The sequence below is a fragment of the Panicum virgatum genome, chromosome 2K (assembly GCF_016808335.1).
Source record: "Panicum virgatum strain AP13 chromosome 2K, P.virgatum_v5, whole genome shotgun sequence".
NCBI classification, from domain to species: Eukaryota; Viridiplantae; Streptophyta; class Magnoliopsida; order Poales; family Poaceae; genus Panicum; species Panicum virgatum.
In genome coordinates this window covers 16,710,114-16,734,665 of record NC_053137.1, presented here as the reverse complement: position 1 = coordinate 16,734,665, position 24,552 = coordinate 16,710,114, and the positions used below count along the sequence as shown (strand labels likewise).

The window sequence follows — 24,552 nt, the reverse complement described above, 5'->3', positions numbered from 1 at the left end:
GAGCTGCGCCGAGTTTGGCGCCGGGACGTCGGCGCCATGGACCGTGGTGCCGACCTCTGGAGTTTCTTCAAAAATCTATATGTAATTTTTTTTTGAAAGAGTTAAAAAGCAAAAAGTGCGCCCCCTCCCCCCACAGAGAGAGAGGGGAATAGTTTAATAAGGCTTAAAATCAGAATATATGCAAGAAAACAAAATGCACATTCTTTAAGAAGAAAGAAGCCCGAAGTATGAACAATAGTTCCAATATTATAGCCCGAAGTATGAACAATAGTTCCAATATTATTTGAACAAATTGATTCCAACCTTATTATATTGAAAATACAATAAAAAATAAGGGGCACATTTTATTTTATTCCATGGTTGAATATTGTTATTTAAATTATTTGAGGAAGAATCCAGCATACTTCCATCCTCGTGAAATAATGGCAACTCCATCTGTTACTGGTCGCCTAAAACCTTACGTCAGGTAACCTTCTTCCATGTCTCATCTACATCTGAGCAGCTCCAACAATCTAGCTCGGATCTTATCGATATCATATCGCTATCTATGTGGAAGAGAAAGAATAGTTAAAAACATCGCACTAGTTAGTCATGAAGATATTAATTTTCGCGCTCTCATATAGCATTTATGGGATCCATCCTCTCTAGCGCATATTCTCAAACTCTAAGCCTCCGGGCTAATACATCCAAATCAGGTCCCCAAGCTCTAAGACCCTATTTGGTAGAGCTCTTCTTTTAATTTTTTCGGAGCGGATTTTATGAAGCTATATCAAATAGTTAACACAACAACTTAATTATGGTAGGAAGCTGTTAAGAATCGCTTCTCCATTTGCACTGGGAGATGAAGCTAAAAAATAATCTGTTTCCCCTGCTCCCCATTCATTGTACACCATAATCACTCTAAAATCACTTCTCATCTCTCCCTACCATGCTCCCCACCAAAATCACTCTATTAGAGAATCAGGGAGCTAGAGATGAAGAATCAGGGAGCTCTACTAACCTGATCCCAACCCTCCCAGCTGATTCATGCCTCTAGATTAATTAGTTGGCAATTTGTATTAATCGTTTTCATTACTTACGAAACTTGATTCGCAATCAAAACGACCGTGTAACTGACTTTTTAAAGTTATCGTTTCCTCTCTTATACCAGATTGAGCGAGAAATTTTGAATCCTAGCACTAGTTGCGAAAAAGCACGAGCGTAAGCTAATGGTGAAAATATTTCCGCAGACAATGTGTACTAACAAAACACAAGCCTCGCAAGAAGAAACAAAACACAAATCGAATAAAACACACTATGAAACATAAAGTCTGCCCAAATCTAGAAAAGGAAAAAACAAAGGTCACAAAGTCGAGAAATATGGTCGGGCGTGAAACCTTTTCAAAAGTTCAAACTGCCGCGACGACCCAGAAGGCCACAGCCCCACAGCTACGCCCATCGCGGACCGGAGACCCCGGCCCTCCAAGTTCCATCTTTGATCCAAGCTCCCTGGAATAATTACAAAATCACCCTCGTTCTTCTCCATCACAAGTACCCGTCCACGATTATATTATCGGCAAAGGGCTGGTGCGCAAGTTTCTCCCGAGTTCGCGTGAATCCACAGCAACCTTTCACCGCAAAGGCTTTGCCTCCTCTCCCCCGCTCTCCGCTTAAACCCCGCGGCTGCGGCGAAACAAATTCAAAATCCCTTCCTCGAATCCGTCCGCACCCCCACCCGGAATCCCCTCCTGGACCGCATCGCCCCGCCGCTCCGCCGCCTCGGGACCTCCTCCGACCTTCTCGGGCCTCGCGACGAGTACGCCGCCGAGCTTCTCGCCCCGAGCTCACCGCCGCGGGCGCCATGGCGGCGGAGAAGCTGCGGGATCTGAGCCGGCCCATCGACGTGCCGCTGCTCGACGCCACCGTCGCGGCGTTCTACGGCACAGGCTCCAGTGATGAGGTAACGGCGCCCCCCCCTGAACCCGTTGGATGCTGCGGTCGTCACGGGGTTACCGGGGAGTTTGTTTGGGAGTTTGGGGGGGTGTCCGGCCTTCGGCGGCCGATCGATGGGGGCGGGCGGTCTAGGGTTTTGGCGGTGAATGGTGAATGGCTCGCTGGGGTAGGGACGTTTTTTTTTGGCCCGTGTTTCGGTGGTGATCGCGTCTCAGCGTAAGGGGCCTGGCCGCTTCCGTGAGTCGACGCATCTGCGTTGATCGGGTAGATACGTTTGTCATTTGAGTGTGGTTCTGATATGATGATTACCTTGCTTGGTTGCATTGAAGTCTGCAAAGTGCTTCTGAATCCAGTATTGGATTTTATGCAACTTATACATGTTTAACACTTCAATTGCATAATTGTAAAATTTGGACCATCAACAATGGTACGGAACAACATTTGTATTCTAGTATTGAACTGTGAACTGAATAACGAGTGTTCCATATACGACAGCTGACATGATGAAGCAAATATTCTCAAAATATTGCCCAATACCACATTCTAGCGCAATTTGTTCTTTCAATGAATCAGAAGCATATAATTAAGCTGTAGTTCTATAGTGGTGCAGAGTGCAGACTGCTGGATCACCAATTGTCAGTCTATATTAGTACAGTGGAAAGTGTATGACGCCTGCATCATCAGCTAAATCTAAATTGATTTTTACTTACCTACCAGCAGTAGCTATTTTAAGTAATTTCTAGCAATTTATTGTGTTCTTCCAACATCATTTCTTTTTTCCTACGCAGTTACTGGCTTACTGCATGTTGCTTGCATTATTGACAGCTGAGTCTAATAGTGCTGTTAGATAAAACTGTTTATATGCATGCTTTCTAACTGGCAAAAGCAATAAAAGACAAACTGCAGGAATATATCTTTTGGCATTATAACAATTAATTCTATGGCCAAGTATTCGACAAGCTTCTATTATTTTCCTGTGTGTGGTCACCTTGGTCATTTTTATATCTGCTGCTGTGTTTCAGAGGCATGCTGCAGATCAGATCTTGCGGGAGCTGCAAAATAATCCAGATATGTGGCTACAAGTGGTTCACATTCTGCAGAACTCTCAAAATTTGAATACCAAGTTCTTTGCTCTCCAAGTAAGTTTTGATTTGAGATGTTTTTGTACGAGACATTGTAAACATTAAATAATTTGAAACTGAACAGAGACTCATCCTTGGAAATACTGCTTACTTATGGGGTGCTTTGTATTTCATGGGATGTTCCATGACGGGATCACCCCATTATTTTAGTGGATAACACCATTCTAACTGGACATACTGGATGATGCGGTGATGGACCAGCGCATCCCATTTCTGAAACCAAACTAGTTGGTTAGTTCAGACTTCAGAGCTAGGATTAGATGGTCCATTCCTCGGACTCAGACCAAATACAGTGCAATCGGTCAGGGTTGTTTGTGAAAGTTTCTTAGACACCTTGACTTATATTGTATTTTGATGTGTCTATTAGGAGTTCATGCTCAAATTTGTCATTGGGAATTGCTACTATCATATAAAACTTATGCATAATCACACTGCTGGGCTGTGGTAGACAGTGTCCAGACTTATGTTTTATGCTATGCTATTTCTCTTTTGTGAGATTGCATGCCTACTCTACTGCAATACTTATCCTGACCTATGAAGAGACAGCATAGTAGAGTGCGCTTAAATTAGTCTTCATATGAAAGACGAAAAACGGAAGAACAAGCTGATGTGCCCTTGATTATATATAATATCTGTCATTGTGACTTATGTTCAATAGGGATATTCTTTATTTTATTAGGAAAAACCCTAATTCAATAAAGTTGTTAGTTACCTTGCTGAACTTTAATTTATGTTTGATCCTAATACTATATTTTTAGGTACTTGAAAATGTTATCAAATATAAATGGAATGTTTTGCCAGTTGAACAGCGTGATGGCATAAAGAATTATATATCTGATGTCATTGTTCAGGTAATGATCAACATGTCAACCTGATGATCTTTTGTGGTTTGCAAAGCTGATTCTATCTGACTTCATTTTCTTTTTCTGTTTTCACTTTCCAACAGCTATCAGGAAATGAGGTTTCCTTTCGACAAGAGAAGCTTTATGTAAATAAGCTGAACATTAACCTGGTGCAGGTAGGCTAAACTGTTTGATTCTATTCTGAAGCACCTTTTTCTTTTGTCAAAGTCTGCAGATTTGTTTGCAAGAACTCGTGGTTTCATGGCACTCTAGATATATGTTTCTTATATTGCATGTTTGCGCTATAACAGGTTTTAAAGCGCGAGTGGCCTGCAAGGTGGACTACCTTCATTCCTGACCTTATTGCAGCAGCAACAAGTAATCCAACAATATGCGAGAATTGTATGGCAATACTGAAGGCAAGTTACCCGCTTAGTATGTCTGACTGTCTGTCACCTATTTGTTTTACCATATTTGAATTGGTTGTCTCACTTGACAACTAATATGCAGCTCCTAAGTGAAGAGATTTTTGATTTCTCAAGAGGTGAAATGACACAACAAAAGATTAAAGAGTTAAAGAGTTCACTAAATAGGTATAGATTTCTATCTCCTTTTGCTAACTTTTAGCTTCTGCAAGATTGCTCATTCGTTTCATTCATTGTATATTGTTTTGATGGCATATTTCTTTTGCCTGTGTGGATTGTGATATAACCTGTGTTACCTGGACACGCGAGTCCGAAATTTTTTTGGCACGTCGACGCGTATCGGCGTGTCGATACGCATCGGACGCGGTGCGACTCGTATCAGACACGCCGCAACCGTGTCTGGGCAGCTGCGCTCGTCGTCCGCCCGTCCGCCGTCCACCCGTCGTCCGCCCGTCCGCCGTCCACCCGTCGTCCGCCGGGCGCTCTGCAGCTGCGCTCGCCGTTTGCCCGGAGCCCACCGAGCCGCAGCCACCGCCTGCCCGCCCGCCGGCCGCCGCCTGCCCGTGGCAGCGCCCGGGCAGGCCGATACAGCCGCCCGCCGTACGCCCGCTTGCCGCCGGGCCGCCCCCCGAACCGAGCTGCCGTCACCGCCTCGCTGGCCATCCGCGGCGGTGGAGACGGCAGCAAGGAGGAAGCTAGCGGCTGCAGAGATGGATGGGAGGAGGCGGGCTGCGGTGGAGACGGAGGGAGGAGGCAGACGGTGGCGATGGAAGCGATGAAGCAGTGGATAAGGTGGATGGATGTGGTGGATAAGGTGAGGGACGGTGTAGATAAAGGTGGGATGGGATGGTGGGCTGGGCCTTTTGGGCCTTTTGTCTAACTTTCAGTCCAGTCCTCTGTATATTTATTTGTAAAATTTAAAAATAAAAAAGATATTAGACGAATCCCAGACGAATCCCCAAATCCTGTTTTTTTAGGATTTGCCGAATCGGACACCCGCACCCGAGTCGGATTCCGACACCCGCACCCGTGTCCATGTAACACAGGATATAACTCCTATTTGTATGTAAAAATAGTTTGTCTGTAAGTTTGAATACAATTTTTTATTTGTAAAATGTTTATCTGTGAGCACTAATACAATGACCTATATTTTTCAACAGTGAATTTCGTCTTATTCATGAGCTTTGCTTAAATGTTCTATCTCAGTCACAACAACCTGAACTTGTTTGTGCTACATTGGCCACACTTCATGCTTTCTTGTCATGGATCCCCATTGGCTTCATATTTGAGTCACCTCTGGTTTGTAGTCTATTCTTATAATTTGAATGCTCTTATGTAAAGTTGTGTCTGCTCCAACTAATCCTTCTTTTTAGCTGGAGACACTCTTGAAGTTTTTCCCCATTGCTGCTTACCGGAATCTTACACTTCAATGCCTATCAGAGGTAAACAAAGATGCCATTTTCTTGCCATCTCTAACACGTTATTCCAGTATAGCAACTAGTTTGCACAGTTTATTTGGATTCGATAATTGAGCTTTACCTCTGAGAATTGAATCAGGATTCAGGTGGTGTCTGTTACTGATGTTTTAAGTTATTTCAGGTTGCTGCTCTTCACTTTGGTGATTTCTACAACACACAGTATGTTCAGATGTACACAGTTTTTATGTTGCAGTTGCAGGTATACTACATAATGTCAAAAACTATATTCACTTTCGTCTAGCTTGTTTGGTGGTTTTTTTCACTCCTTGTTTTTCTGGATGAGCAGGCAATGCTTCCTTCTGGAACAATTTCAGATGGATATGGTAATGTTTCTAATGAAGAACAGGTATACTTTATCCAAATTAAAGAAGCAGTTATTTTTTTCTTGTCTCCTCTTAGAAACTACTATACTTACCATATCTAGTTGGAGTGTTCATCTAATTATTCTCAACCATACAACATCTTATCCAATTTTCAGTTGTCCCAGCTCACTTCTGGAAATTGCAAACTTCCGATTTTAAATAGGAGATTTTAGAGTTTAGAAGCTTGAGCTCAGATTGGACCAATGAAAATTCAAAATGTTCAACATACATGTGTAATATAAGTAATCTCGAATTTCAGAATTGAAATTTGATGTTGATATCTCAAAGATGGACATTTCAATAAAGAAATCGGATTTCATAATTTTGTTAGAATTAAAATTTGATAGTGAATGCGTTTCCTTTTGATAATGAGATTATCATACCAACCTTTCTGGTATTGGGAAATTATAGGTGCCTAGTAACATGATTACAACTATAGCTATTAATTATCATAATCTAATGGATTATTTGTAAGTAATGCTAACCTATTTTGTTATTATGGAATTCTAATAGGCCTACGATTGTGGAGTCCAGTTCTGCATAATGAACATGTTACTCCCACATAATGCACTAATACATACTTGTTTCTCTGAGCAGGCATTTATCCAGAATCTTGCGCTTTTTTTGACATCCTTCTTCAAGGTAATGATCACTGTATTGTGAATCAAAGCTGTCTGGTAATATACCTTTTATTGCTAAAATTCATTCAAACGCTCTGTCGCTCTGGTTAGCCCATATACTCTTATTCAACTGTAGAATGCAGGCTAGTTTCATGCTTAATTTATAACCAAGGAAAATAAAAATTGTTGTTTCTTATTGTACTATAAGCCATTCCAGTCTCAATTATATTACTTTTCTTTCATTGTGATAAATGTAGAATCACATTCGTATACTGGAATCAACTCCTGAAAATAGAGCTGCATTGCTTCTGGGCCTTGACTACCTAATTGAAATTTCATTTGTTGAAGACACAGAGATGTTTAAGGTATGAAGCTTGGCCAAATTCTGGGATGTATAAAGTATTGTCTAAAGGTCATCTCATGATGTTGGTTGTTTGTTAAACAGGTCTGCTTGGACTATTGGAATCTGTTTGTTTTAGAACTATTTGAAACTTACAACCAAGTGGAGCGATTGATGGGACTTCAGGTTCTTCTAATTTTAATCCTGCTTCTTGCTTTCCGGTGTGATTAGATCCTGATAATATGATTTGATCATTTTTTTTAAAATTTTAATAGCACCTAGTGAGAGATGTCAGAACTAGATAAATTTGAAATTTCCCAAGCTGTTAATGCATTGTGTTTCATACTTTCATTTTCCTCTCATTGTAACTTTTATGCTAGCTATTAATGTTTTGACATTTCGAAGATGTGGCACATACACATACACGACACTAACACTGCGCTGCTATATAAACATTTAGTTTGGGGCCATCATTGATATGTATGTCATTGCTAATTTGACATTTTGCCCATTAAAACCTCCTTTTTCAGAATAATCCTACCATGTAGAAACAATTTAGGTACAAAACTGGAACAGAAATAACATGTCTATCCTTGTCAAATGAAGTGTCGCGTAACTAAATTTGTTCAGTTAAAAGTCAGGGTCAAATGAGGGAAAATGCAATAAAAAACACCTGATTCCATACATTATGGAATGTGTACTCCTGAGAAAATAGTTACGCAGTGAAATGAGCGAAGTAATTGTTAATGTAAAGTGGTATATTGTTGCCCCCGCGCGCAATAGAGATGTGTATCTTTGTATAAGAAGACAAATGGGTAGAAACTCTTACAAACACACCCAGCACAAGTTACACGCCAATGGTTTCTTAAATTACATTCACACCCCTGATTTATTTGAGAAAATGAACTCGACCTAAGCATTAACCACCTCTTGGCACACGGACAGTCAGGAAGGAAAGACCCCGAGCCCTGGCCACACCCCACCACTGTAGTTCCTCACTGGCCAGCAACAAGGCACTAGGACTCTTGGAACAGTACCATCTAAAACACATCTGTTACGATGCCTCCAGATTGACCAGGCCCCTAGGATGATTAGAGCTTCCTGTGCCTGTCCATCAATTGCATCACTAACTTTACCTTTCCGTGTCATGTACATGCCTAACTACTGTTAAAATTGTTTAAACTGGTGAATTAGTTCGCCAGTCTTGATGCTATTATAGAAATATTCCAGAGGTTCTGAAACTTTTGATTATGATCAGGTCTGATCTTTTGTAAATGATATGTTATCCATTTTTTCTAATAAATTGCTTTGATACAACTAGCCTCTTTGCATGGTTGGTGTGTTACTGTTCATTCTTGTCATTAAATTCTGTTTACTTCATTACTAATAATCGTTTACCACTTGAAGAAATGTCAAGCTCATGGGATTCCTGGAAGTGATTTTGGTACTCTGATAGCTGTTCGACAGAGGAGGAAACTTTATTCAGGTCCACTTTCAAAGTTACGAACATTAATGATCTGTCGGATGGCGAAGCCAGAGGAGGTTTTGATTGTTGAAGATGAGAACGGGAATATTGTACGAGAAACATTGAAAGATAATGATGTTCTTGTTCAATATAAGGTTAGTAAAAGTATAATGGCAGTTCATGCAGGATATCATAGGGACCTTTTATTAACTTCCTATTATTGTCATCTGCTGTTTTATTCTAGATCATGAGGGAAACACTGATATACTTGTCACATCTTGATCATGTAGATACAGAGCAGCAGGTATGTCTTACCAAAGGGTTGATCTTTTGATTCCGTGAATCCTAATTCAACCTTTTCAGGATGCTTATAAACTCTGCTCACTATGCTCAGGGGCGGAGCTAGGATTGAAATGATCCTGGTGCACTCTCTATTGCATAGAACAAAATTGATATAATTTACATGGTAAAAATTGAGTCAACTACTAGGAATTTATTTTTTCACCAAGGTGCATGTGCACCAGGGAAAGTGAATGTGGCTTCGCCCCTGACTATGCTGTTTCCATTTGATATTGATATTGGGTTAGGTACTTAGGTATAGGGTAAAATGACACAAACAAGAGAAACAATTGGAACCTGTTTGGAACAAATGATTCTCGGAAAAAATGGACAGGCAAATCTATGAGCACTTTTTGGGCGTTTTGAACATTGGAACAATCAAACAAATTCATAGGATATATTGCTTTTCCTTTGATTTCAGAGTTACAGAGGAACCTAAAAAACAATTTTGACCTAATTTTCTCTCTTGCTTGCATATGATTGCAACAGTGTATCCTGTGCCCTTTCACTTCAGACACTATCCCCTTCAACTTTTCATTGTTTTCACCTAGATTTATATCCTATTCCGGTGCCTTTTATTTTCTACTCTGGTGTTTTTCATCCTGCTTTCCGATTGGGACATTGGAGACAGAAAAAGGCTGTAGAGATGATAGTTATTATTTGGTGATGTAGAAGCCATTCTTATCTTCTTAGAACATTAAGAAAGTTTTGATAGATTTCAAAATGTTTTTTTAAATTGATATAATTCTTCATTTGTTTGACTACAGATGTTGAAGAAATTGAGTAAGCAACTGAATGGAGAAGACTGGAGCTGGAATAACTTAAATACTCTATGTTGGGCTATTGGATCTATTTCCGGTTCTATGGTGGAGGAACAGGTTCGTTGACTGTACTCATCATTTGTAGACCTTTCCATTGCTGTTTCTTCCTCAGTAACACCCAATGACCCAAATACAGTACTTTAGAAACCCCAAACACAATGAGCTCAATTGTTAGGTTGCAGCTAAGTTCCCAATCTCTCTACCTTACTTGCACATTGAGCTCTCCTCTACATATATAAGAATCGGTTGGTCCATCCTGAGGCATTGAGGATATGCATGATTTTTGTAGCATGACCTTGTAACTCATTTTTGTATTGGTATAGTATGTCATCCGTGCTCATACATCTACTCATCCATATTCCCACTCGTCTAGTCAAACAAGTGGTGGGATAACTTGACTGTAGGGGTCTAGTACTAATTCCTCGAATCTACAACAACAACAACAGCATAGCCTTTTTTCCCAAACAAGTTGGGGTAGGCTAGAGATGAAATCCGAAAGAAATAAGTTCAAGGTTCAGGCACATTGATAGCTAGTCTCCAAGCGCTCCTATCCAAAGCTATCTCTTTAGAGATTCCAATCCTTAAGGTCTCTCTTAACCGACTCATCTCACGTCAGTTTAGGTCTACCTCTACCCCTCTTTACATTATCGACCCGCTCAAGAACCCCATTACGCACCGGCGCCTCAGGAGGCCTTCGTTGGACATGTCCAAACCATATCAGCCGATGCTGGGTAAGTTTCTCCTCAATTGGTGCCACTCCGACTCTATCCCGAATAACTTCGTTCCGGACTCTATCCCTCCTTGTGTGCCCGCAAAACCACCGCAACATCCGCATCTCTGCTACACTCAGTTGCTGGACATGTCGCTTTTTTGTAGGCCAACATTCAGCACCGTATAGCATCGCCGGACGAATTGCTGTCCTATAGAATTTGCCTTTTAGCTTTTGTGGCACCCTCTTGTCACAAAGGATGCCAGAAGCTTGCCGCCATTTCAACCAGCCAGCTGAAATTCTATGCCTAACATCTTCATCAATGTCGCCATCCTTTTGTAGCACCGATCCTAAATACCGAAAAGTATCCTTCTGGACCACCACTTGTCCATCTAGACTAACGTCTCCCCCCTCATGCCTAGTCGCGCTGAAATCGCACATCATGTACTTGGTCTTGGTCCTACTAAGTCTGAACCCTTTCGACTCTAACGTGCGTCTCCACAGCTCTAACTTCCTATTAACCCCTGCCCTACTCTCGTCAACTAGCACCACATCATCAGCAAAGAGCATACACTAAGGGATCTCACCTTGTATATCCCTTGTGACCTCATCCATCACTAAAGCAAATAAATAAGGGCTCAATGCTGACCCCTGGTGTAGGCCTATGTTAATAGGAAAGTCAGTGGTGTTGCCATCACATGTCCGGACAAACGTCGTCGCATCCTTGTACATATTCTTAATGAGGGTAATGTACTTAGTTGGGACTTTGTGCTTCTTCAAGGCCCACCACATGACATTTCTCGGTACTTTGTCATATGCCTTCTCAAGGTCAATGAAGACCATGTGCAAGTCCTTCTTCTGTTCCCTATATCTTTCCATCAATTGTCGTATTAAGAAAATCGCCTCCATGGTTGACCTTCCAGGCATAAACCCAAATTGGTTTTGGGTCACACTTGTCAATCTTCTTAGGCGATGCTCGATAACCCTCTCCCAAAGCTTTATCGTATGGCTCATCAGCTTAATCCCACGGTAGTTAGTACAACTTTGAACATCACCCTTGTTTTTGAAGATAGGTACTAATATACTTCTCCTCCATTCTTCCGGCATCTTGTTTGACCGAAAAAAGAGATTAAAAAGCTTAGTTAACCATACTATTGCTCTATCTCCTAGGCATCTCCACACCTCAATGGGGATACCATCAGGGCCCATTGATTTACCTCCCTTCATCCTCTTCAAAGCCTCCCCGATCTCTACCTCCTGAATTCTCCTCACAAAACGTCTGTTGGTATCGTTAAAAGAGTCATCTAACTCAAGGGTAGGGCCCTCACTCTCCCCATTAAACAACTTGTCGAAGTACTCTCTCCATCTATCCATGATCTCCTCATCCTTCACTAGCAGTCGATCTGTCCCATCCTTAATGCATTTGATTTGGTTGATGTCCTTTGTCTTCCGCTCGCGGATCCTAGCCATCCTATAAATGTCCTTCTCCCCTTCTTTCGTGCCTAGCCACTGATACAGATCATCATACGCCTTACCCTTTGCTACATTCACAGCTCGCTTTGCAACCCTCTTCGCTAATTTATAGCTCTCGATGTTGGCTGCACTTTTGTCAAGGTGGAGGCACTTGAAACACTCCTTCTTCTCCTTAATAGCCCTTTGCACCTCGTCATTCCACCACCAGGTGTCTTTCTCCTCCTGTTTGTCTTCCCTACTCACGCCAAACACCTCTGAGTCCACCTTCCGAACACATGTTGTCATCTTTAGCCACATGTCATCTGCGTCTTCTCCTTCTTCCCAAGGCCCCTCACCTAGCATCGTTTCCTTAAACGCTTGTGTCGCTTCCCCTCTAAGCTTCCACCACTTTGTTCTCGCAATCTTGGCACGTTTGTCCCGGTGGACGCGTACCCGAAGACGAAAGTCCGCCACCACAAGCTTGTGTTCTCGCAATCTAAGCAATCACGTCTATCCTCCCTTCTAGCAAGGATAAAGTCAATCTGGCTCGAGTGTTGTCCACTACGAAACGTCACAAGATGGGATTCCCTCTTCTTAAACACGGTATTCACTATCAACAAGTCGTAGGCTAACGCGAAGTTCAACACATCCTCCCCCTCTTGACTCCTGCTACCGTACCCAAAACCCCCGTGCACTCGCTCGAACCCTACATTAGTCGCACCCACATGGCCGTTGAGATCTCCTCCTATGAAGAGTTTCTCGCTGGTAGGCACGGTAATAACCATGTTATCTAGATCTTCCCAGAACTGCATCTTGGTGCTCTCACTAAGGCCTATCTGAGGGGCATAGGCACTGATCACATTCAAAACCGAATCTCCAACTACCAACTGGATTAGGATAATCCGGTCGCCTTGCCTTCTAACCTCTACGACTCCATCCTTAAGGCTCCTATCAATCAAGATGCCTACACCATTCCTACCCGGAGTTGCTCCCGTGTACCAAAGCTTGAAGCCAGTATCCTCAACCTCTTTCGCCTTCTGGCCCTTCCATTTAGTCTCCTGAACGCATAGAATATTTACACGCCTCCTAATTGCTACATCAACTAGCTCTCGCAACTTACCCGTTAGGGACCCTACGTTCCAGCTACCTATACGAATTCTAATTGGCTCGGCTAGCTTCCTTACCCTTCGCACCCGTCGAGGAAAGTGCGAAGACCCTTGCTCATTTTTCACTACACCCGGGCGTAGATGTAGCGCGTCATTCAGGTGACAACCCGACCCTTGCTCACTTATCATCGTACCCAGGTCATGATACGACGCGCCCTGGGGGGATGGCGACCCGGCCCTTGCCCATTTATCACCACACCCGGGTTCCGATGTAGCGCGTCGCTAAGAGGGTTACGCCCCAACGAGTTTCTTGTGGGTTTCAAATCCATTAGAGTGGCTATTTTTATGCTGGTTTGCCAAAACCTAACGCAACCCTCCTCCTTTATCCAGGCTTGGGACCGGCTATGCTGAGACGACTCAGGAGAGAGAGTCTTCCAGTCAGCATAGGCGGAGTTACTAATTCCTCGAATCTATCACACTTTTATAGACTAGATCCGTTTAAAGCAACATAGACTGTTCTTTAAAATAACTGAGTCTTTAACATGTTGGATTGACCAAGTTTGCATCAACAGCCAGAAAACACTTAAGTTTTGTTCCAACTGACAACTATGTAATCTTCTCTTGTTCCCTTGTGCAATTAATCAGACCCTGATTTGAGGTCTACCACCTTGGAAAGTCAACGCATTGTTGTACACCAATGTTTCTAGCTTCTTGGATCTGCCACTTTCTCACATCTATAATATAATGTTGTTCATACTGTAATGTAATTTTAGGGTCAGCTCATGTACAAAATCTCTGAATATCTCTCTGTTGAATCTTCTACAGGAAAACAGGTTTTTGGTTTTGGTTATTCGTGATTTGTTAAACCTTTGTGAGATTACAAAAGGGAAAGATAACAAAGCTGTGATTGCTAGTAATATTATGTAAGTATTGCTTTCATTTTATTTTGTCATGCCTTTATTCATTGGGATTCAGAATTATCAGTATGCTGCTATTCTTCCTTTCATGAATAGGTATGTTGTGGGACAATACCCAAGGTTTTTAAGGGCACACTGGAAGTTTTTAAAAACAGTGGTCAACAAATTATTTGAGTTCATGCATGAGATGCATCCTGGAGTTCAGGTTAGAATTTCTGTTTGTTTATTTGTTAGAGAAAAATGCATTTATCTGCTATTCAGTTGGTTCTGCAGCTTTTTGTGTTAATGTTATATTCACGATGATTACCTCCCCTAGTTTTAGCGAGTAGGTCAGCTAATCTTTAGTCACTGCTGTGTATCTGGTAGCAAGGATGTTTGTTAGTTTATGTTACTATTCTGCCATATATCTGGCACTGTTGTATCAATATAGAACCTAAAGCATGTTTTGCTTGCAGGATATGGCATGTGACACTTTCCTGAAAATAGTTCAGAAGTGCAAGCGCAAGTTTGTGACACTTCAGGTAAGTTTGTTATTGTTGAATAGTCTAGCTTTATATAGCTCTCTTAAAATCATGCCTATTCAAGTCAGGTTATTTTGGAAAAAGCTTCATAACTTGAAGTGGTTGCAATTAAACTCAATATATACTTTATACCATCCTGACATTGAAAAAATTAGAATGACCTGTGACCTTTTAAAGGGCCAGGAACCATTAAAAAGGTGAAGTTGTCAGCTAATGAGTGGACATTACGAACTTTTGACCATTCAGTAGATACGTAGCTTGTCGTTGTAGTACAGTAAATAATGTTGTCCTGCTTTTGTGATGTGCCTCTTACTAATGTCATGAATTCCTTGCACATTAATCTCATCATTAGGGCCCAAGTCCCCCTAAATGTCCCCTATTGTCCAAATTCATTGAAAAATTCATAACATGTACATCTTCAGATCATGCATACCCATTTTGAAGCACAGGTTTTTTTCTCTCGAACACGCAGGAGAGCTGCTTATCTTTATATTAAGATGGTGAAAAGAAGGGAGGCATGAGCCCCTACAAAGCATACCCACCACACGCACACACCCAGCCACTCGCACCAACACTGTTGGGGCAGGGAACTCAGGCTTTATTTAATGGAGAATTAGAGATAACAAGGTTGAGCGAGTTCCCGCCTCCTTGAGAAAGGACTCTTAGGCTCTTAGCTCAATCTTTGCATACCCATCTCCTAATCTGCTATGGCTTATATACTGCCGAGCCTAACAAAACCAGCCAACAACCCAACTAACAACTCTCTTGAAGTATGGAATGCATGAGCATGTTCTGATGTTTATTTCTTGGTAATGTGCGGCTGTTAACATCTAATTTCACATTTACTCATGGTTGTATAGGTGGGTGAAAACGAACCATTTGTTTCTGTGCTGCTGTCCAACCTTCCTACCACAATAGCGGATCTTGAGTCTCATCAGATCCACACATTCTATGAATCGGTATGCTGTTAAAGTTAACAGTTTTGCTGTGGGTTAACGAAGGATATATCTTATATTTTTGTTATTGTTTCAGGTTGGTCAGATGATTCAGGCTGAATCTGTCAATACAAAGAGGGAGGAGTATCTCAACAGATTGATGAGCCTTCCCAATCAGGTTCCACAATTTTATCTTTTGCCGTCTAATTTTGCTACGATTCTTGCCTAGTATTCTAGTTGTAGGTTGTAACATTGTTTTATTCTAATCTTTGCAGAAATGGGCTGAAATAATTGCGGAGGCAGGCCGAAGCTCTGATATACTGAAAAACCAAGATGTTATCAGATCTGTTCTAAACATCTTACAGGTAATAAAATTGACTTCTGAAGATTCTAAGTCCTAAGAGACTATTTTTACTCTTAAGTTTCTATTGCTTATCTAATGTTGTAATCAGTGTCATCCTGTTGCCACCTAATGCCTGGCGCCTGATACTGAGACAGTTCCCATTAAGCTTCATGCTCAATTTGTAATTATTTTTGCTTCAGTCTTAGAATATCCTTCCATAAATCATTTTATCAGAAGCATACTTTAGTGCCATATTGCTACTCACCCTATTGGCTTCCTTCATTTTCTCCAATCTTGTAATACTTCCTTCATATATTATATTTTAGATAATTGTGTTGACCACTTTATTAGAAGCACATTCTGTCCATTTAAATTTGCTCAGGCAACTTTCTGTTTAGCAGTGCTCTATTTCACCTTTTTTTTCTCTTGTTCTTATCGGATATGGTTTTTGGTGCTTGCAGACAAACACAAGTGTTGCATGCTCACTTGGACCATATTTTTTCCCACAAATTTCAGTAATCTTCCTGGACATGCTGACAGTGTATAGGTATTTTACTTGCAGTTTCCAAATTTATTGTTATGCCTTTATTTTCTTAAATTGAAATTGGTCCATGTATGCTTATTCCAGAGCTCTCTTCCTAAATTTGGTTTCTCTGGTAGTTTTGCTTTCTTCATGTCATGTCTATCACCTGGTAATGAACTATAGAGATAATGTCTCAGCTACTAATATCTTTGCCTGTACATCAGAATGTACAGCGAGCTGGTGTCGAACACTATTTGTGAAGGAGGACCTTTTGCTTCGAAGACATCATTTGTAAAACTTCTGAGGTGTGCATGATTAATCTCTGCATCTCTTCATTTTGTGTAATTTTTGCTAAATAATTTGTAATAAATAGATCGGTAAAGAGGGAGACATTAAAATTGATCGAGACTTTTCTGGACAAGGCTGAAGACTTACCACACCTAGGGAAACAGTTTGTTCCTCCAATGATGGATCCTGTTCTAGGTGATTATGCTAGAAATGTACCTGATGCAAGAGAATCTGAAGTTTTGTCCTTATTTGCGACAATTATAAACAAGTAAGCCTATTGTTCTCTGTTCATCCATTTTGGTTTGTGATTTGTTCGTTAACTTTAGATTTATTTTCTGCTGGATTTTTATTTGAAAAAATTGTCATTGGTTCTACCCTATCCTTAGCTCGGGACTAAAGGCTTCTTGTTATTAAGTAAATACTTCCTTTTCTATGTAGGTACAAAGGTGAGATGCTCGAGGAAGTACCGCACATCTTTGAGGCTGTCTTCCAGTGTACTCTTGAGGTATATAGTCAATACTAACATGTTTCATTTACTGATAAATGATAATTCTGATTGATAACAAGATATATTTCTTTTCCATATCAGATGATCACCAAAAACTTTGAAGACTATCCTGAACATCGTCTTAAATTCTTCTCCTTACTTCGTGCTATTGGTACACATTGTTTCCAAGCTTTTATTCATCTCTCAAGTCAGGTAAGTAGGAACTTGATATTTCCTTTTTCAGAAGTTCTGTAAATTACAATAGCATCAGCACATATTCTTATTGTGTTTGCAGATTACTTGTTGACTATTTCCTTGATTATTCATTTGTCTGTTTCAGCAACTGAAGCTTGTAATGGATTCCATAAGTTGGGCATTTCGACATACAGAGAGAAATATTGCTGAGACTGGCCTATGCCTGTTATTGGAAATTTTAAAGAACTTTGAGGTGCAACTTTTGTTCTATCCTTGATTAACACTTTGTCATTACACTGAAGCTAATCTGAGTAATGCCATTTCCTAGCAGGGTTCGGGGTTCCAAAATCAGTTCTACAAGACATACTTCTTAAATATTGAGCAAGAGATATTTGCGGTGCTCACAGATACATTCCACAAACCTGGTTTCAAGCTTCACATTTCTGTCCTACAACATTTGTTCTATGTGGTATGTATACATTTATACACTTTCCTATTCTTTGATGATTGTGCGTTTTAGGTTACTATCTTTGCTGGCATATTAGGTTGATGGTCTAGCGGAGCCTCTCTGGGATGCCACAATGGTTCCTTCTCAATACACAAATAATGCAATGTTTGTCCGTGACTACACTATCAAACTTCTCAGCTCATCATTTCCTAACATGACGCCTGTAGAGGTATTTTTATCTCTCGTGTACATGCATTCTTAATTCAATCAGCAGGAGTTTGAAATCCATATTTCCTGCAGGTAGCTAAGTTCGTTGATGGACTTTTTAGTTCAAAAGCTGACCTTCCAAACTTCAAGAACCATATAAGAGATTTTCTTGTTCAATCGAAGGAGTTTTCTGCTCTGGTAATGTCACAAAATTGCCTATATCATCTGGAATAAATTTATTTCATTTTGGCCTTGCTGGGATGAAGATATTTGACCGTATTATGAAATTGTTAAGTGGATAGCCTCTCACCTCTAGTTAGTGAGCAAAAAAGAAAAAAAAAACACCCTAGTCTACATCAATCAGGCCACAACATATCAGAAGGGACTTCAATTGCAGAAGATCCTTGTATAACATAGTTTTAATGATGTCTGATACATTATTTGAGTGTGTTCAGTGTAAAATTGTAATCCCTCTTCTGATTTTCTTCTGGTTGTTATGTGGTGCCAGGATAACAAAGATCTATATGCTGAGGAGGCTGCTTTACAGATGGAAAAGGAACGCCAACGTATGCTTTCCATTCCCGGACTTGTCGCCCCAAATGAATTGCAGGATGAGATGGCGGATTCGTAGTGCATGTGCATCTGAGTTAGCCTCTTAATGGTTGCTTTGACATTAAACTTCTGGAGCCCTTGCGTCAAAGGCCCAATTCTTTTGCTAGGGCTATGAAAGAAGTGCTGGCTTTAGCTTTAACATTCTCCATAGTTACACTGGTGGTTCAGATGTTTCTTAAGTAGATAGCTTGAAGATTTAGTTGTCTGAGCTGTTTCAGACTACCATTGGTGTATTTGGTTGTATTGGCTGATTTGGTAGCAGTGGCAGTTGCGTTCGATGTATTTAGCAGAGAGTGGTGTTTGTGCTGCTGCTTCACCACTTTGTATTGTATTATGATGATATCCAGACCTTGCTCCACTTTCATTTCTTTTATAGAATGAGTTTCAACTGTTGGATCACAGTAGTCGAGTTGAAATCATGCTACATTATATTAATGTATTACCCTGAGAACCACTTGCTTGTTTCATTTTCTTGGTGCCAAAATATAATGATCTCTATTGTTGCTTCCTGGATTTTTTTTGTTATACACGTAAATTGGCTGATCATTTTTTGAATAATAATCAGTTAGGTGTTGTTCAACCGTTTTTACCTGGAACATGACTGCAATTGTTATCACAGTTTGCAGGAATCGTTGATTGAAAAGCTTTTTCTGATTTGCTGATGTTCAGCCTACTTAGTTTTTCTGCATGCATCACTTATTCAGAACCTTGTGAATGAACAATATAAAGCGTGCTCTTTTTATCTCTTTGACGGATGAAGAAGTTTGAGCGAGTTAAGCTTAAGCCCAAGCGCTCCCTTCCAGAAAATGATACATTTGCAGCAGCACTGTGCTTGGCCTCTTGGCCATGATGACACCTGTGCTCTTGTGCCGCCGTCCATGCTCGCAGACCCAGTCAGCTACTCGGTTCTGTTGCTGCTAGACGAGGGATTTTCCGTTGCCCGTCGACAGGGATTAGGACAACAGATTGGCTTGAGAGAAAGGAACAAAATGGGATTAGGACAACAGATTGGCTTGAGAGAAAGGAACCTTTTGTTCCATCGACGAGATGGCACGGCTGGGCTCAACCGCTCATATAGGAAGACATTCATCCGAAGAATAACAGTAGTTTATCTTTTTGTTTCTTTGACTTGCTGGTACAGTATTGGATAGCAACTCTAGTGGAAGCTGAAGTAGTAAATTATGTGAAAAGAAGGTAACTACTTAGTCAAATTAAGTTGATTACTAATTTCCATGAATTTTAGGATGACAGCTTGTTCGAAGTCGAGTAGATCTCTAGTAGTACATATTAAGTATCAAACTTCTACAGGAGTAGAGTAGCAATTGGAATGAAAAATATGCACCAAAAGTTAAGACTACTAACTCGTAAAGCAAGAAAATGGAGGCGATGGGAGGGGAAAACCCGTAAATATGCACCGGTTTCTTTATTTATATTTATTTTTCTTTGAGGCGATGGGAGAGGAAAACCCATAAAGCAAGAAAATGGAGGTTACGCAAGGTGATCTAGCCATTCTACTACTTGTGGGAGATATTAATTTCTTTTAGTCAAATGTATAACCATGGCAAATTCATGCTAAATATATCTTTGGAGATTTGTATTGTTGGCTTCTGATGGTTGAAAGTTGCTCTATTTCTGGTTGTCCATACGCTCCATGCGATGAGGACACACTAACTTCCATGAAGAAGGGCTGCATATTTGGAGTGATTTGTAGCCGCAAAATACCCCAAAGTTGTACTGAGAATGGGCACTCCATAAAGAGATGTTGCAAAGGTTTCGAACTCCACATTTTGTGAACATAAAACACATGATTAACTCTTAGATAAATAAGTCCTTTTTATTTAGGAGATATGCAGTGTATTTATTTTATTTGACATTACTATTTCAACTAGTATATTATACACATAAGGAAGACTGAGATGATGCTTAAAATTTGGAAAGCATTTACTGAAATTAATGGAGTATTGAAGGAGCAATAATCCACCAGAAAATATAGCTCCATATTAAACCTAAATAACTAGCGTTGAGCTGTACACATATCCACCCTGGGTTACAATACAAAATCTCCATAAAACCCATTTGCAGCTGTAGTATACGCAATTAATGTTTTAATTTCCATCAATGGTGGGGGTCATGTTTCAAGTATAAAACCTATGGCAGCCGCCTCAGCAGGTGGGGCACTCAACCAGGAAGAATCAGCTTCACGATTTTGTGGCGCAGTAGTTCACAAATGACAAATCACAACCATCCCCAAACAAACCTGGCTAGGATGAGGACATCCTGCATACTATTGATCGTCGTTGCTCTGGTGGCGCAGTACTCAGGTATTTAAATTTGTAATTTTCTTTGTGTACATGTCCTTCCAAATCTATTTCACTTTGTACATTCGAAATATTATGGTCTTTTCTACATCTTTCATTTTTGAAATCTTCTCCTTAGATATCGCGATGGCGGAAAAGGCGGTCGAGTATGGACATGGTGGCTCGTTTACACCTCAAGACTGCCAAACTCTGCCCGCCCGCCCAGGTCCATGCGCCCCTGCGTCGTGCTCTCAAAGTTGTCGGAACGACATTGGCTTTGGAGCTGTTGGCGATTGTGTTTCGGGGGGATGCCAGTGCACCTACTGTACACCACCAAAATCAAAATAGACAGAGCTGAATGCCTGCTAGAAAATAATAGCAATGTATTGGTCAGCATGACCATTGTTACTGAATGAACTGCTACATATTTTGCTGTTCATGATTGTTTTAATTTGTACCGATTGATCATACTATTGCAAGAGAAATTGGTGGTCATATAATTTAGTTTTTAAAGAATTATTCCAAATCCTAATGCGTCTTGTAAAAATAGGAGTATACAAGATACAAGGAACTTAGAATATTATGAAGCTACTATTCGAAAAGGAATCTACTATTTCCAAAGGATCAATTAAAACTTTTAAATAGGTATTATTGATGGCCATATCTGAAGGTACCGACTGCGAAACTGAAGTAACACTCTTTTGTAAACGTAAGGAGTATTACACAAATTACTAGCAACGACATGTGACCAAATTAAAGGGATCGGAGAGAGCATGCAATTGGTTGGAGCGTGACAGTAGTCAACAGAACGCCCCAGATCAAAAGGTCAAACAATCATACTGTCTGCCGTTAGACCTCTACCGACCCATAAATAATTATAGAGGTTCTTCCGTGACTCTGTGGCTCACGTGACGATGAGGCCATCAGTCATCCTGGTCCCCCTTCCATTAATTAGCGCCATGATCAAGCTGGTCCTTGCAGCTGCTATTGGCCGCTGGACTCCCTAATCAGCTTGTGTCAAGGGTCACTGCTCTTAGTTTAAGCACCTGGTCGTCCACGACCAGCAGGCCAGGACAGGGATCGGAGTAGACGGATGCGTGTTAATAACTTACTTTGGTCGAGGCACATGTCCTGGGACACTTGGCAGATACCACTAATCCACTATATTGCTATGGCCTGTATGTAGCACTCATCATCATGCTGTCACATGAAAGGATTAGCCATTAAAATCCGCAGCATCAGTGGTGGCGTGGCGCGTGTTCCCACTGCTATCAACAAGTAGGGTGATACTATAATCCAAGCCCTACGTGTAGCAGACGAGCTTTTAATTTCCTGCTTTGTTTACATTGACGAGCTTTTCCCTTGTCGACGACCATGAAGTCTCTGATCGATCAATCGATCAGTGGCGCACGTTAGGGAAAGGTAGATTCTTCGTAGGTTGGTTTTGACAAGAACACAAATATATCTTTCAAAAAAAAAGAGAGACAAAAACACAAATATTGAATTGACAGAGTTGTATCATCTTTGTTTTATGAAAAACAATTAGAATTTGCCCTTTTAAAATATATGATGTTTGGGATAAACTAATTAATTATTAATTTATAGGGTTCACTGCTCTCCGATCTTTGAAGACAACAGCATAAAAGATGTCCTTTTTAGCACATAGGGCGATCGTCTTTTATTTTACATTGTTAAAACTTCTTAGTGCTTCTCTGTTCCAAATTATAGACCATTTTCATCTTTTCTAGATATAGCGTATACCTATGTACATAACAAAAGTTAATTACCTAAAACGTCAAAACAACCGGACGGAGAGAGTACTATCTTGGATGCTCGAAGTTGATACCCAGAAAGATTAGTTGCCACTCCTTACACTAGTAATATGTGCAATAACGGAGCAATTTTGGTTAATGAAGTTAATGAAGTCAAGGTTCTAAAACAAGGGCGGGCCTGGTGCAGCGGTAGAGCCTACCGTCTGTAACCGGAAGGTCCCGGGTTCGAGCCCCAGCCTCTGCATATTTGTGTGGGTAAGACTTGTGGCTTAAAAACAACCCTTCCCCAGACCCCGCACAGTGCGGGAAGCCTACGGCACTGGGTACGCCCCTTTTTGAAGTCAAGGTTCTAAAAGTAATCAAAGCTGGTTCAGATAAGTTCACTGACAAGGGAACCGGGAGTGACTCAATGAGGACACAGACCATATTTTAGTTTTTTTGGAATTAAATGCACAATTAACATGACGAATCCATGCTGCATCTCACTATAAACAACTAATTTCTGAACCTGAGATCTGTTATTTACAACTTGATTTATTCGGCCTCCTTGCAGTGGTGGTGGTGGTGGTGCATGTTCATCAGGCACCTTTACCACGTGCACTGCAGACATTCATATCGATTCTTCCAACTAAACAGAACATAAGTTGCTGACGGGAAAATAAAACAAAAGGGTAGCTGCTTCCCCACTGAAAAGTTTTGAAACTTTCTGTTGTCCTACTAGTTTGAGGATCTCTCAATGGAGTATAGATATATGGTTCAAGATAGGGAACCTTTTTCCTTTTCCAATTACAAGGAAAAAGTTAATATGTTGTTGCAACTTGCATATTTAGTCGTATTGATAATTATCATATTGATCTAAGAATCCTCCTATACCTACTACCACTCCGTTGCAAGAATAATTCAAAGCAGTAATAAGATCTAACATGTATTCACGCAACAACGCTTGTCATACAATTTAGTCCTATCGAGGCTGGACTTTCCTGAATCTAAAAAAAAATACAATTTAGTCCTATGAATTAACTATTTCCACGTTCTAAAGCTTACATCCGAATAATGGATTCTACTAAATAAGATGAACCTGAATATGATGCATAGGTGGTAAAAAAAAAAGAGTTGTCTCAATACTTGAGGGAATTTGACTTTATCATAGATTCTACATATATATGTTTGGATCACTGCTTAGGGTTCTTCTAGTGAAAGCAATTCATTTTGGTTCAAACAGTCGTCTGAGAATAGGTGCTCGCATTTTTCATCAATTATTATGTTTCACACACATCATAAGTTATACTTACGTACCTTTAATGGGGGCCAATTCGGTAGATTATTATGCATACTAGCTCATAGGAGCGCAGAGTGCCATCATGTTTTGATGTCTTCCGATCCCATTGCGATCTTTAGGCCAGCTCCAGTGTCGTGTGAAAAGCGAACAGTAAGGACACAGAAATAAGAGTAGAGGTCGATTTCTATGCTGCAGCAACCGAACAGAGGCAAAAGATTCCTCTGTTCGCATCTTGAACCCTGTTCGATGTTTGGAAATGGAAACAAATAAAATAGCAATAGGAGGAGGAAGAGGGCAGTGGAACGTGAGAGAGCAGATGATGAGTTCTTTTTTTTTCACTCTGTCGTGGATCATGTATGGATCGAACGGGACGCATCGAATAGAAAATCAAATCGATTTGATGGGCCCACCAGTGTCGTTCGGTTCGAACCAGCACCGGTGATGCCCTTACCAGGCCATCACGCAGCCACCTCCTGACTAGCTACTACCATGTTGTAAGCCGCTTCAAAAACTCTCTCAACGGTGAACTTTTACTTCAATCCAGGTGTACAGGATATGGGAGTGGTAAGAAAAGTTCATCCAGTTGGAGCTGTAACAAAATAAAAGTTCCTCACACCTCCTATATCTTTATACTTTATAGGACTGGAATTGGCTTCAATTTTAATTCATGGCCAAACTAAATCACACCGGCAGCA

The 24,552-nt window shown here is 40.7% G+C and overlaps 1 protein-coding gene across 3 annotated transcripts; it reads left to right on the top strand.

Annotated features, from left to right (window-relative positions):
• Positions 1–1,653: 1,653 nt before the first annotated feature.
• Positions 1,654–18,976, top strand: LOC120669261 (protein EXPORTIN 1A-like). Of its 3 annotated transcripts, XM_039949041.1 has the most exons (32): positions 1,654–1,939; positions 2,955–3,071; positions 3,833–3,925; positions 4,021–4,092; positions 4,228–4,335; positions 4,427–4,509; positions 5,502–5,640; positions 5,715–5,783; positions 5,941–6,018; positions 6,106–6,165; positions 6,779–6,823; positions 7,059–7,166; positions 7,247–7,327; positions 8,549–8,761; positions 8,851–8,910; positions 9,713–9,823; positions 13,859–13,956; positions 14,047–14,155; positions 14,406–14,471; positions 15,332–15,430; positions 15,504–15,584; positions 15,682–15,771; positions 16,211–16,296; positions 16,497–16,577; positions 16,646–16,828; positions 16,999–17,065; positions 17,150–17,260; positions 17,388–17,495; positions 17,574–17,711; positions 17,788–17,919; positions 17,991–18,095; positions 18,406–18,976. In XM_039949041.1, the coding sequence occupies exons 1-32, from the start codon at positions 1,841–1,843 to the stop codon at positions 18,526–18,528; spliced, it is 3,213 nt and encodes a 1,070-aa protein (XP_039804975.1). In that variant the 5' UTR covers positions 1,654–1,840; the 3' UTR covers positions 18,529–18,976. The 3 variants fall into 3 exon arrangements, with proteins under 3 accessions (XP_039804975.1, XP_039804986.1, XP_039804981.1); XM_039949052.1 differs by lacking the exons at positions 1,654–1,939; positions 2,955–3,071; positions 3,833–3,925; ... (1 more) ...; positions 4,228–4,335; positions 4,427–4,509 and adding an exon at positions 4,923–5,155 and having other exon boundaries at positions 5,548–5,640; XM_039949047.1 differs by lacking the exons at positions 1,654–1,939; positions 2,955–3,071; positions 3,833–3,925; ... (1 more) ...; positions 4,228–4,335; positions 4,427–4,509 and adding an exon at positions 4,924–5,155.
• Positions 18,977–24,552: the final 5,576 nt, after the last annotated feature.